Source organism: Gorilla gorilla, chromosome 12 (genome assembly GCF_029281585.2).
Source record: "Gorilla gorilla gorilla isolate KB3781 chromosome 12, NHGRI_mGorGor1-v2.1_pri, whole genome shotgun sequence".
In the NCBI taxonomy this organism is placed as follows: Eukaryota; Metazoa; Chordata; class Mammalia; order Primates; family Hominidae; genus Gorilla; species Gorilla gorilla.
The window spans coordinates 59439580-59453887 of NC_073236.2; the positions used below are offsets into that span (position 1 = coordinate 59439580).

The following is a 14308-nucleotide window of genomic DNA, read 5'->3' on the forward strand; positions in this document are numbered from 1 at the left end:
GGAAGGGGTGCAGGGCACCTTGAAAATGCCAGTGGGTACTTCGGAAGAGCCATAAGCCAGTTATAACAGGTGGGAGGTCATGCTTGCTAATCAATCCTCAGCTTTAACAAGAAGATTGAAAAGTTTCCACGGGTTTCCAGAGTGGATCTGTATCTAGGCAGGTACAGTCAAATACAAAACCGAAGCTTGTGGCTAGGGAACATACATACTCGGCCATTCCCCTATGGACAGTGACTTTCCTGCCGCACACAAACATGCCCTTTTACCTCACACAACTTGAAGTCACCACATCAAAGGTTCCAATGTTGCGTCCTCATTCAGGACAAAGAAAAGCTCTCAGGAGGGAAGTGCAAATGTATTTGGAGGCACACCCTGTCCTGACTTGTTAAGGTAGGGATTCTCCTTACTTCCCACCGCATCCTAACACAGCCCTTCCGTTTCAGTCTGGCCAATCTGTTCCCTACATCCTCTGTGACCACAGGATGACTTCCTTATTCCCATGTGCCTGCTCTTTGACCAAAACTACATATTCTTTAAGTCTGAAATAATCTATACAACCTTTCCATTCATTAAGAGAGAGAAAATGAGAGCATCCTGGTGCAATGGGATCATTCTCCATCTCCTCTCAGTCTTTACCACACTGTTTCATTTACTTCTACATAACATGAGAATTTTCTCTAAGCGTTTATAACAGACATCTTGTTTCCTCAAACAAAACATTACTTCTCCAAGCAGGAACTCCTTGTTGCATATTTTTCCATGAGCTGAACACCAGGCTGGTTATTCACCCAAATGATCCAGCAAATACCTATCAAATAAAGGTTGAAAGGAAGTCAGCAGATACCTGCTTCACATTACACGGACAGGGGCAAACAGAGTTTGTGTAATTCTCAGGAACTTTCTGCAAATATTTTTAGTATATATTATACACAAAGTAATCAAAAGGAATACCAACTGCATTGTACAAACTTACATATAAACATGTACAGTCATAATGACACTCCATAATGGCATTTTGGCCAATGGTGGACTGCATATATGACAATAATCCCATAAGACTGTAATGGAACATATATATAGAAACCTGACACATGGTTGATATTGGCATTGCAGATCAAGTAGCGAAAATGACTTATATTCCGTAATGATGCTGGGACATTTAGTTTTCCATATGAAAAATGTATATAAATAAAAAAATACATACCATCTAGGTTTGTATAAGTACATTCTATGATGTTCGACCAACAATGAAAACGCATTTCTCAGAACATATCCTGTCAATAATGGAAGCATGACTGTCATCAAACATACACAACACGCACAAATACATTCACACACCATTTAGCCCTTTTCACAGGCGAGATTCCTAAGCAGCCTCTGATTTAACTTCTGGCTGTAATCAACTTTTGTGAGCTGAGGCTGCCCACAACCAGCAAAGCCACTGGGGAAAGAGTCTACAGTCTCTGTAAGAGGATTAGGGCCAACCCACTCCAGCCACTAGGGCTGACTCTCTGGACTACCTGCTGCTCCAGATGACTGCTCCAAATCTATTCCCCTCTACACTGTCCTTCCTCTCAGTAGGTCCCTCAGTCTGGCCCCTCAGCCCAGCCATTCCCCTATGGAGAGTCACTTTCCTGCCACACACAAACATGCCTTTTTACCTCACACAACTTGAAGTCACCACATGAAAGGTTCCAATGCAGCTTCCTCATTCAGGACAGAGCAAAGAAGGAGTTGTTATCGGCCCTTTAATGAGGAACCGATCATGCTTCCCTGACAAAGACAGATAATGACAAAACCCAAAAAAGCAGTCCATCTGCTCTCTGATTGCTGGGATTAGAATGTGGGTGAGCGAGGAGACAGGCACAAAGAGTTTGTTGCCATAAAGAACAGAATGGAGAATCCAGAGAGCTCTCCTCATCACTCCAGAATTATCAACTGTTCACTTCTCATTTCATATTAACTGTGAAATACATCTAACAGAGTGCTAGATAAGCTATCCATGTTAATAAGTCAACATTTCCAGGCATCCGAATTGTGGGAAAACAGAGAAAGTAACATAAAAAATAAAAAAACATTTATACATATAAAGCAGGGAAAGGAATTCTAGCTCAGATGGTTTCCCACACTGAGCAAACGGATACATGATTATCACAAAGTTGAAAGAAGGAAGTCTTGGGCATATGTTATATCTAAAGTCAAAGCAGGGGTGCAGATAGTAAAGCAGGAAAGAACAATTAGGGAATTAATTAAATAAAGCTCTGTTTATATTTCTATTGTCAGTGCTAATTATTTGTGGGTTTGAAGTAAGCTCCCCTGTCTTCATTAGTGGTTGTCAGTGAATGATAACATACTTAGATTTCCACACGTCCTGGTTGTTTCCAAGGATTGTATTTGCAGCGTCAGCTCACATTTTCACATGATGACAGTAATAATCAAGAAACTCATATTCACTAAAGCCAACTTTGCTTTTTTTTGTCTTAAATAAGAGGTATGTTACTGTTACTGTTTCCTTGCTCCACACTTTAGCCTCTGTCTAGTTGTTGGTATATCAAGGTAACAGCTCTTCAACTTTGAAGAAGACATGATGGTTAGATTCTTTGGAACAGGATGAGTTAGCAAGAGTTCCCTCCACATAGCATTTGCAGACCACCAAATCCATTCCCATCCTGTGTCCGTCCCATGTCCCTGCTCAGGCCTTCCTGATGCAAGCAAGTGCCTCTAGGCAGGAGATCTGTTTGCAGATCTGTAGGAAGCCTTACAATGAGGAATTGGTGACAGAATCCACTTGCTCATGCCTGTGATCATTAACTTTTCCTTTAATAAAAGAGTCGCAGCTATTCTTTTCTGTTGATTTCTTACAGCTGCCCTCAGAGTTACACTCAGAGAACAGCATGTGTTTGAACTTCTGCAATCCTGTAGGAGTTATGAGGATCTAGCTGGTAGGAGAAGGGGTGGGAGTGGTGGGAGCAAAGACTGGGAGGAGAGAAAATAAATGTCATCAGCAGTAGTGCCTTAGGAACACACCTAGAGAGAGAAACCAGGTTTCTAAAAAGCAAATAAATTAGGGGGCTAGGCACAGTACTTTTGACAACTGAGAGAAAGTGTGTAAAAGGGAAGGAGGGATGGAAGAGAAGAGACAGCAGAGAGAACAAAAATCACAGTGTATGAGAAATCTGACACTGCTCTTTTTTTTAGCCAGTTAACTCAGATAATCTAATCAAACCCATCTTCCTTTAAAGCTAGAGCTGGAGAAACTGACATTTTGTTTCTTCTGAAGATTTTTTTTCCTTAAATGGAAAGTTTTCTGTGGTACATCTTATTTTAGAATCTCTATCTTCTCTCCCTCTCTTTAAAAAAAAAAAATTAGAACTATTGGCTAATTTGTGATTTTGTTATTTCTAGGCACACTTAGATTGGCCTTCACAGTCAGATGCTAATGGAGTTGATTCCATTGGCAGAGGGATGGATCCACTTACCCATATCACCCTGAGCAGTACATAAAGATGAACTTCTCGGGGAGAGGCAAGGGGGGCAGGGATGGCAGAGGACAACATCTTCTAAGTATAGAAATAGATAAAATGACAAGAAGACTAGAGTTGCCATCTGCTGGAGGATGGAAAGAATGACATTTGACACTATTTGCAACAGCAAAGCTAAACTCATTAGTAAAAATAATAAATCTCCATGTACTGTGTACTGCCAGTTAAATGATACCAAATTATAGCAGTGTGTTATTATTTCAGCATGGCAGTTTTTGGATAATGTAGAAAATATATGGAGGTAGTAAAACAATAGCATCCACTTTCCCTAATTTGTACTCTACCTACTCTTAGAAGGGCTGACAAATACTGCTTTATTCCCTTTCAAATGCCAGCAAGTTCCCTCAATATGTATTTCTCACTTTCACCACTGCGACTTTGAAAATGATGATGGGGTTTCTTCTATGAGTATGCCTAGTCATTGCTTCCAGATTTTCTTTCTGCTTATGTAACATGACCAAATGCATGAAGCTCACTAAGGTTCAATAAAAAGACCGCTGGACGGAGAATCAGAAGGGTGGGGTTGATAATCTGTTTGCCCACCAGCTACCAATGTAACCATAAACCAATCACTTTACTACTCTGGGTCCTGGCATTTTAAGCTGTAAAATGATAAATGCTAGGGAGGATGGGCTGCAGAATCTCAATGATCTCTAAGGTCCTTTTTAGCTCTCAAATTTTGCAAATCTATAAGCATTCCAAACTCATGTAGCACTTATAACATGAATATTCAAGCTAAATTCTCATCATGGCTTCTACTGAATGAAGCAAAACTGTATCTAATGGCCTGATTAATCAGCCATAACCATCTTCTTTGCCAGTGAAGGGAAAAAATGTTTTCCCCCTTCTCATATTGTAGAGAAAGAGGCAGTTATTTAAACAAGATTTCTCTGATGCTGTTTTTGTTATGGTAAGTGACATAACAAAATGCTCTGATCAGGAAAAATATAAAACAAAAAACAGCTTTAAGAACCACAGATTTAGAATGGCAAGTAGATTTACCTCTACTTTAGAATGGCAAGTAGTTTCGCCTCCAAGACCAAAAGTGGAAACTAAGGTTAAAGGATGCACCTATACCTGAATATCTGGTTTGGTGCCAAAATGGATTAGATCATTTAATTGCCAAATACTTCCTTACCTGAAAGAAACTCATCATCCTTCTTTCCATAGCTATAAATCCTGCAAATCTACAGTATCCAAGTCAGGTATCTCCTCCTCTCTAATCAATTCTTGTCCCCTTCAGCCTAGAGTGATTCTTCCCTCTTCTAGAAACACTAGTGTTCAATGTCTGAAAAACCTCACTTGGCAAGTGACATAGTCTTTCATTCATTTATTCATTTGACATATATTTAATGAACAATATTTTTAATGCCTTGCATTCTTCTAGGTGGGACAGAAGCATTGAAACCCCTGTTCTCATGAAGCTTATATTTTAGTGGGGAAGCGAGAGAAATATACATACATAGGAACATAATATCCAGTAGTAATATATGCCATGGCAGAACATGAAAGCAGGTGCTATGATAATGATCTGATGCCTTCTTTAGATGGAGTGGTCAGGGAAGAGTTCTCCGAGGCAGTGATTCTAAATTGAAACTTGAGTGACGAAAAGGAGATGGCTATGCAAAGATGGGAGGAAGGGCATTCATAAAACAGATCCGGCATGGGGGGGATCAAAGGAAAGAGTGTGTCTGGAATAAAATCAATAAGAGACATAGTAACAGCAAGATGAGGGGAGGGAGGTGGTCAAGGTCCAGATGATTTGGAGTCTCAAGGTCACGCCAAAAAAGGAGTATTTTATTCCAAGCATTCTGGGAAATCACTTGAAGCTAAGAATTTAGTTCTCTTTTCATGTAAATCAGTCTCCCCCACATCCAAGAATTAACATCTCACCTTTTAAAAATTTCTCACAATTCCTAGGTCCTCCAAACCTTTTTACATGAAAGGCTTTTTAATAAATAACTGCTGGCTGATTGTGTTGTACATGAAATCTTTAAGTTAGTTAATAGTTTAAGAAGGGGCTTAACCCCGAGACAATCAGAGGTCATGATGATTGCAGCCCTCGACCTCAAATCCACAGGAAGGCTGAAGAAATGAGCTCAGCATGGAAGCAGAATGTCCTGACTTCGCCTATGACTTGACTCTGAGAGTCGTGAAAGTGCCTCACTGCGAGCAGCGGCCCACGAGGATCCAAGAGAGCCCCTTTGTCGACCCCTTCAAAGCAAAGCAAATCACCTAACTTTGGAGAGGTTCTGACAGTCTTCATATTCATGTGTCACTTAGGTTTAATTGAAACTTTAGAACAGGTAAATTTGTAACAATTCATATTTTTCATGCTCAAAAGAGTGTCTTTGTGTAAAACAGCAGCCTGAATAATGTGGGGTAGGGGGAGGATTAATTCAGAGAGGTTATTTGTTTTTTTCTCTCTTGATGCAAGCCCCATTTTTACATGCTTTTCTTTTGACTGCAGGGCAATCTTTAACTGCAGCTTTAAGGGAAGCTTAAAGAGCTCATTAAACATTATGACAACTGAAATATCTCTAATGTTAGCTGAGAGTAACCTGACTTGTTTTTTCATACTGAACTCTAGAAAAGACAAATTCCTTGTAAAGAGTGAGGGTGGAATATCCTGCTCCACCCACCCCTAGTGGTCTAGGAGTCCTCTCAGCTATGATGGGAGGAATTTGTGGCTTGAAACCCAGGCAGATGCTAGAAACTTTTAAATCCTGATATTCATGGTGCTAAAAATACATATGGATTCACTAATAGAAAAAGAAGGAGGAGGAGGAGGAGGAGAAAAAGAAAGAAAAGAAGAAACACAAAGAACGTGATTAAGAAAATGAGAGGATGAAAGTACGGAGGGAAAGAGAAGAGGAGCTGGCAAGAGAGAAGGTCAATAAGAAACCACAGATGCTGCATAGAGGCAGAGATCACAACCTTCCAAGCATCTAGGACAGTGCCTGACACACAACAGATGCTTAAAACGTTGGGGGAGGGAGGAAAATACATGGGAAAATAAAAGAGGAGTTGTATTTGTGAGACAGCAGGCAAGCAAGGAGGAAAGAGAGAAGAGGAAAAGCTAGAGATGAAGGGTAAGAAAGAAAGGAGATCTTGGCGATGATTCTCACATCTGGATGCATATCAGAACCACCTAGGGAGGCCGCATCAAAACGCAGATTCCCAGGCCTGTTCGGAGCCCTATTACATCAGAAGCTTGGAGTTCTAACCCGTGTCTAACAAGTCAAAACCAAAAGCTCTCGCCAGCGGCTGCTATGAGCTGTGATTTGGGAACCCCACTGAGCTACACGAAAAGCAGAAGAGAAGAAAGGTCCGACCAGTGTGCAGTGACAGAGCCGGTGCCAGCACTGACCCTGGTCACTCCTCAGAGACAGGGCACCTGGGGGACCACGACAGGGCACGCACTTCTCTTCAAGAATATGGCTCATCTTCAAGAACTAGAGTTCCTCTCCGGTTAATACCCGTTCTCCCTTTTGCCTGTTCCCAAATTATACACCCTTCAGTGATGCCTGGAATGGCAAGGGTGGGCTATAAAGGGAACTGCATGGGAAGGCGGCGTTCTCTTTTGCCCAAGGCACAGGTTAGGGAAACAGCCTCGCCTGGCCCGAAACGTCTTGGATGTCGAGGCAGCCGTGGTTGATTTTGGAGTATGGCCCCCGAGTGGCACCGAGTGAGAAGACAATCTCTCTCACATGCTGAGTGAGGAACCAGCAAAAGCGACTGGGTTTTGGATAATGGACAAAGCGACACTGGCACCCATCTCCCCACACACGCGTTTCCGATCGTCATGACAACACACGCGGCGGCTGGGCTGCGGCCGGGGCAGCGCATCTGCGCCGGGGCCAGGCTGGCGCTTGGGGCCCCGCGGCCTCCGCCGCTGCGCGCCGTCCCGGAGCTGCAGGGGCCCGGGGGCGGCAGGCAGCCCCGCGGGGAGCGTAGCCGCCCAAGCAAGGGAACAATTGCCTCTCGGGATTAAGTCTACGTGGGCCCGAATTGTGTGTTACTATGACAATGGTAAATAGGTTCACTGGTTTTCAGGGAAGTGGCTCCGTGCAGAGTGAGCTGAGGAAGGCACAATTTCTCTCCAGTTCAGCACATCTACACCCATTCATGGGTCTGTTTTCACGCTACATAAAATGAGGGGCTTAGGGAAGACACTGTATTACCTAGTTTTAATCACTGGGCATTTTATTGACAGTGACGTATATTGAGTTTGATTTAGTGGCTCCAACTAATAAAAGCCTGGTAGTAGACTAGAAAGAAGAAAGTTAAGCATGCTTATCAGATGGTAATTAATTTGCTCTCTAGAAAGAAAAAAAGTGAGCTAAATGTTTTGATAAAGTAGTTCTATGAAATTCTACACATACCAGGAATGTCTCAAACCTCATCTTAAAAAATACACCCACATTTAAAATGATGTTTTGTTCTGTTGTTGCTTCCTCAGCAGGAGGAATAACCACTCTACCCTGAAACCTAATACACCTTTTTAAAATAAATAAATAAATAAATAAATAAATAAATAAATAAATAAAATACAGAGAATCTTCAAAAGGGCTATAGCTTTTCCTAGAGTATAGATTACCTACCATGCCAGAGCCAGCCTCGCAAAACATGTTAGCAGAAATAAGGCATTGATTAAACATAGTCACAGTAAAAACTCAATTTACATTAACATTTCCCATTACTGGTGATTTAGCATTTCTCATTCATCAGAGCCCACAAGTACATGCGTGCATGCATTCACAAAAACTAAACCTTGCCACAATTAACTGGTTGTAGCATATACAGACTTTTGATATCTCAGAAAAGACAGATTGTTTAAGCCCACCATGGTAGGCTTTTAAAAAAAAGATTGATTCCACAATTTTCCTGGTTGTAGTTCATTTGCATACATTTTATGAATTCATACACCACAGATTATTTTCAAATATGCTGTTCAATAAAGAAATAACAGATTCAAGACAAATCACTGGCTCTAACCTACTTCTTTCACTTCATCTCAATGTGTGCTTCCCCCAGCATCTGTACTCTGTTCAATATACACTGTACTGGGAGTGTTTCTGTTCCTACCAGTTAGACTTCGTCCAGAACATCCTCACCACCAGTCAAGCCTGGATCTTAATACCCTTTTCCTAGTGCCATCTCCCCACGATAGAAAATCTCTAAACCCTCTCAATGAAACCTCCAAAGCCTCTCCAATTTCCTTTTTTTTCCAGGAGGCCTTTCTATTATAATCTATACACTAAATATTTACTTGAGGGTTTATCAAGTTCTTCCATGTTATATCCATAATTAACTTTTCTTATATCATTTCTTTCAGTCATTTTTACAGGTGGGCATGTCAGAGAACCTATCATGTCAAAAAAGTTATATCCAAATATCTGTGCCATCTAGCATATTTTAAAAACTTTAGTAAATATTTGATTATGTGAATAAACATTAATATTGGCACACTATGGTGGACTGATTTGCTTAACTGAATAGAGTTATTCTTCCTCTCTGTCCCCGCTTAAAGACATCACCACCCTAATGAAATGTGGAGACATATTTTGGTTACACATTAAAACTCATTCAACTTTAAAAAAATTGAGGAATAATTGGACACATCTAAATATGGACTATATATATAGATAACATTAAATAATGTCATTAATTTGCTAGGCTGCAATGACAGCATTGTGGTTATGTAAAAACAGCTTTTCAAAATATATACATAAAATATTTAAGCGTAAAATATTATGAGATCTGTGATTTACTTTAAAAATGATAATGCTAAAGTGGCAAGATATTAATCACTCTTAGTCTAATATTAATAATTAAGTCTAAGTCTAATCAAGTAAATTTTTAAGGTTGCCTCTCTTCATCCCACACTTGATATTTAACAAGAAATGAAAGTAAGGGTTTCTCCACATGGCAATCATCGGGGGGTGAATTCAAATGGTCTGTTCCTCACCCAATTACTCTATGAGGCAAGCAGCTGACTGTATCACAATTCGGAGAAGGTGAAGGCTCAATCCTAGAGATAGGTACAAGAGCTGCTGAAGTCAGAAGAGAAAAGCAGAGGTGGGTTAAACATTAAGGCTTTTTCTAATATAGATCCCCACTTTGGGAAAATGTGCTTATTTGGCCAAATAGAAGGAGAAATGGCAATGCTATAAGCAGGTCTACTATTTTAGAAGTGGTCCTTACAAAAGTGACAAAAACAATAAAATTATCTCATAGCTGCAGAATGTACCTGTGAAACCAACTGTGTATGTATCACTTTATGTTTATTTTCTTAAAAGTGCTATGAGGCAAGACTATTAATCCTGTTTTTTAGATGAAGAAATTTAGGTTCTAACAGTAACTTTACATTTATTGTTGAGTTGTTTAAAAATGTTACCTGGATGAAAAATAATGTCCAGAATGAAGGCAATCGCCAAATGTCAGAATCAGAACAAGATTATTCTCTGACATTCCTTATTATTACTTTATAACATTCCATTCCTCTCTTATCTGCTCCCAAAATAGTTGGATAAAAAACCTTGCCTCATTTCCTACCAGCAGGCTGCAGGAAGAGACACTCTTACTTTTACAGAAAGGCTCAGTCTGTGAATGGTTACCGTCTTTATACAGAACATCAAATATTTCTGGAGGACTTTTGAATATGTCTTATTTTAACCCTCCTGACACCACTTCATTTAGGTGGGTGGTAAATGCCATCTAGTTTACTTTATGACTCAAGAATTCTTATTACACCTGGGATGGGGTGCTAGGTGGGAACAGAATCAGAGTGAAAAGCAGAATTGTGGAACTGGAGACCCAGATACAGTCTCACTACATCCACATCACCAAAGTCACAAAGTATTGCTTTTCATTTTCAGCCCTTAGAGATTTTGAAAGAGAAAAACCATCAAAGTAAACAGTACTTTGTTCTCCATGTTGGTTGAATAATATCCTGAGTGGTATATTTGGATCTCAGAAAGATTTCTAAAGCCTTTGCAATGTTCACAACAACTACAGAAGAAATATACTCTTCACCATATTATGTAATGAAACAAATCCTATTTGGGTCTGGAGATGTGGCCAGTTTGGCAATATGCCAGTCTCGTTTTGTTGAACAACTATTTAATTGTTTGAAATAAAAACAACAACAACAAAAAAACTGGTTGGTATCCATCAGCCCTTGCTAGGTAATTATATTCCAAATTGGTAGACATTCTTCAAATACCAATTATATTAAAATTAGTTGATGAATTTAAATTCTTTTAGAAAATTATGTTTTTCTAAAATGAGTACTTACCCATATAGGGTTATTACTATCTGAACATAGTTAACCTGTGCATATGGTCAAAGGAATTCAGAAGACCATTTGAATAGAGTTGCAACCAGGCCAGGCTCCCATCTGTGATGGGGTTTGATAAAGGGTGAGAATCTTTATTTGATAATACCTTCTAAAGCACAGAGATAAGCCACTAGCATATTATCTTTTTAAAATTATCAGTTATGGATTATTCCAACATACACTAAAACCTCTTCTAGGATCATTCTGATACTGCCAATGTTGACTGTCTAGTGTAAGGGGTAGCACCCTAAGAAGGCTGAAATAGAGAATTGGCTTACTAAGGGACTATCTCTTGTCTGCATTGCTCTACGGGCTTGGAAAGAATCCTAACCTAACACTCTGTTGAAAGGCCCAGCTTCACAAAAAAGGTCCAATCTGATTTTTCAATAGTTTGTTTTTAAATTTACTCTGTCTCAGTCTATAAGCCAGGGACAATGTTACATTTCAGTTAGAAAACCACCCACCACATAAATAAGTTAAAAATAAATGCCTTTGAAACAAGTTTTGTATTGCATGTTCCCTTCACTTTCCAGACCTTGTTAGATACTTTAGAATTCACGAATCCATGAAACCCATGAATGTCAAAGCTCAACGGGATCTTAGAAATTCTCAAACCCAACTCCCACTCTTTATATAGAGAAGGAATTTACCCCCTAAATTACTAGTAAGTGGCAAAACCCAAACCTAAACATAACTATCCCAACTCTATCTTCACTGCACCAGGAATACAACCTGGACTTTGCTCTTGAGAAATTTCAACCTAGAAGGCATAAAGGAAAACAGGGGAGGAGGGGCACACAGAAACAAACACAGAGCAATTTAATACAGTAAATTTAAATTTACTTAAATTGCTCTCTTAATTTTAGATAAGTAACATCTCAAAGAAGGAGGGGATTAATATGGACTTCTGGGAGTATGATTCTCCTACTAGTGAGTGAACTCTTCAAAGAAGAGACTATTATCTAAAATATTTCATATACCTTAGCACTTAGCACAGTTAAGAAAACAGAGTAAGTACCCACTACATGATTGAGGAATGGATGGGTGAATACGTGGACATACGGATTTGTAGGAGTAGATGGGGTGAGGGGTAGTCTGGAGTGAGAATGGGACCCCTTAGAAAGAAGGTGGAAATTCAATAGGAGTTAGAATCAGAGTGACAATGCAGAGGCTAGAGAATACAGAAATAGGCATTATTTATTTAGAGGTTCTTGAGAAAAACAACCTGCTTGAAGCAGGTTACAAGGAAGTAGCAGGTGATGTATCTGGACACTGACATCTGAGCACCATGAAGCTGATGATTGCCTATTCCCATGACTTCAATGAGTTATGTTTAGATTGGTGTTGTAGTGCAGGGAGAGTTTGAGAAACTTGTTAATGAAGCCAGACTCCCACATACAAAACGAGATTTCTGAGTGTGTGTGGTTGTCGGTATTCTGTTCTGTTCTTTTTCTACGCAAACAGCAACAGATGGTAGAAGGGGGCCGAGAGGAGTGGGAATCCAGGAGGAAAGTTTGAATTGCCCCATCCCGCCTCTTGCTGGGTCTAAACCTGGGGAAAGGAAGATTTTAAAAGGGTCAAGTTTGGCTTTTACAGAGTTAAAAAGTTGATTGGTATCCAGCCCTCTTAATTGTTCCATAAAAGGGTGTAGGGAATGCAGAAAAATCACTTTATATCATCAATACCAGCTGTGTTAAGGCACGTAGCTTAAGTTTACTGTGCCTTGATTTCCTTTGTATATTCTGAAAGTGGAAGGATCTCACAGAATTTTAATGAATAAATGGAATTAATATATTAAAGTGCTTTAATTTAGTGCCTGAGACAGAGTAATCAATCACTTTATAAGGTCTAGTGGAGGTTATGAGGATGCTGGTGAATGTTTGTCAACATTTATAAAAATGTGCATGGATTCTTTAAGAAAGTGTATCCTGTGTTCAAAATCCTCCTTCCCATCTCTTCATCCCCGTCTCACTCACTTGAGCACACTAGCCATTTTACAGTCTCTTGGACCAGGTTTGGTTTAGTGTCTGGGCCTTGGCACCTTCTGTTCTCTCTGCTTGGTATGCATATCTCATGGCACTTTAAATGGCTTCCCCTTGCTCATCATTCAGGTGTCAACTCAAATACCACCACCTCAAGGAAGCCTTGCCTACCCGTAGATAAAGCAGGTCCGGTCCCTCAATTTCTCTCTTCCAGATGGTCCTATTTAATTTTTCCTTTATCAGTACCTAAAATTATCTTATTAATCTATTTGCTTACAAACTTGCTCAGTTTTGTTCCCCACTGTATCCCCAGACCTAGAATATGCCTGCATATGTGAAGTACTCAATAGATATTTGTTAACTATTGATTGGCTGGCTAATTGATTGACAAGAACGGGACCTCAAAGCATATATAGTTAAAAGAACATCAGTTATAGCTTCAAAGAAGTTGTCCCATTTTGAGAAGAGAATATGGCAAGCAAACATCACACAAAACAACAGCATTCGGTTTTAATGCAAAATTGCTTTTTCTCTCTTTCTGTTCAGACTTAAGGTAAAAAGCAAACTAGGGGAGACCAGCAGCCGGCACATGCCAGATGCTTAAATTGTGTTGGTCTTATTAACTGTATAAAATCTTAAAGAGTATCCCGAGACTTGCACATGTTCTAGAGATATTTAAACTGCAGACTAAAGGTTGGAGAATCAATCTTTGAACCTTCAGAAAATCAAGGTCCAGTTAAGTAATGGTTCAGAAATGGAAAAGGTCAGTTTAAGTACATGCCTAGCTGTTTCTACTGCTTTAAAAATTGCTCTAATATCTGAATGGTGCTGCCTGGTTAAATACAATATTTTTAAATATTTATGTACTGTTATCTTAATTTTTCAATTTCCATTTAAAAAAAGGCACAGGACAATTGAGCATAAAAATGTTATATCCTCTCTCTCTAGCTATTCACGCTGTGAAGCAACCTGTTTTACTGTATAAACCTGTGTTTGTTCTGTTTCAGTTGTGCAGAAGGAAACAGTTCTGGCACCTTTAAAAATCAAAGATCTATCACTCAACAAGAAAAGATAGCAATTCTAAGAAAGGGACTTATGAGAAACAGCAAAAAGATACAGTGCTTCTAAAACCTTAGCGGGCTTATGAATCACTTGGAGATCTTGTAAAAATGTAGATTCCAATTTGTTACAGTGGGTCTTGGGTGGGGCCTGAGATTCTGCATTTCTAACAAGCTATAGGTGATACCTGCACTGCTGGTCCTCAGTGTTTATGGATGATACTGTTAGAGTCATATGGCTTGAGAAATAAAAATCACTTTAAAGCATTTCATACTTACAGTTGTAATAATATTAAGCCACCACTGCTGCTGTACTTAATCTACAAAAACAACTATAAATTCTTCCCGTCCCATCAAGAGGTGGAGCCTATTTCTCCACTCCTT

The 14308-nt window shown here is 39.6% G+C and overlaps 1 protein-coding gene across 9 annotated transcripts in view; it reads right to left on the reverse strand.

Annotated features, from left to right (window-relative positions):
• Nucleotides 1-14308, reverse strand: part of CTNNA2 (catenin alpha 2) — a 1198185-nt gene that overhangs the window by 324018 nt on the left and 859859 nt on the right. Inside the window, exon 1 of one of the 9 annotated variants that reach the window (XM_055378927.2) lies at nucleotides 1662-1715. The exons of the other annotated variants lie outside the window; for them this stretch is intronic. Within the exon in view, the coding sequence (XP_055234902.1) occupies nucleotides 1662-1712 (51 nt within the window). The 5' untranslated portion in view covers nucleotides 1713-1715. Of the gene's footprint in view, nucleotides 1-1661; nucleotides 1716-14308 lie in introns of those variants that run through there. 9 annotated transcript variants of the gene reach the window in all.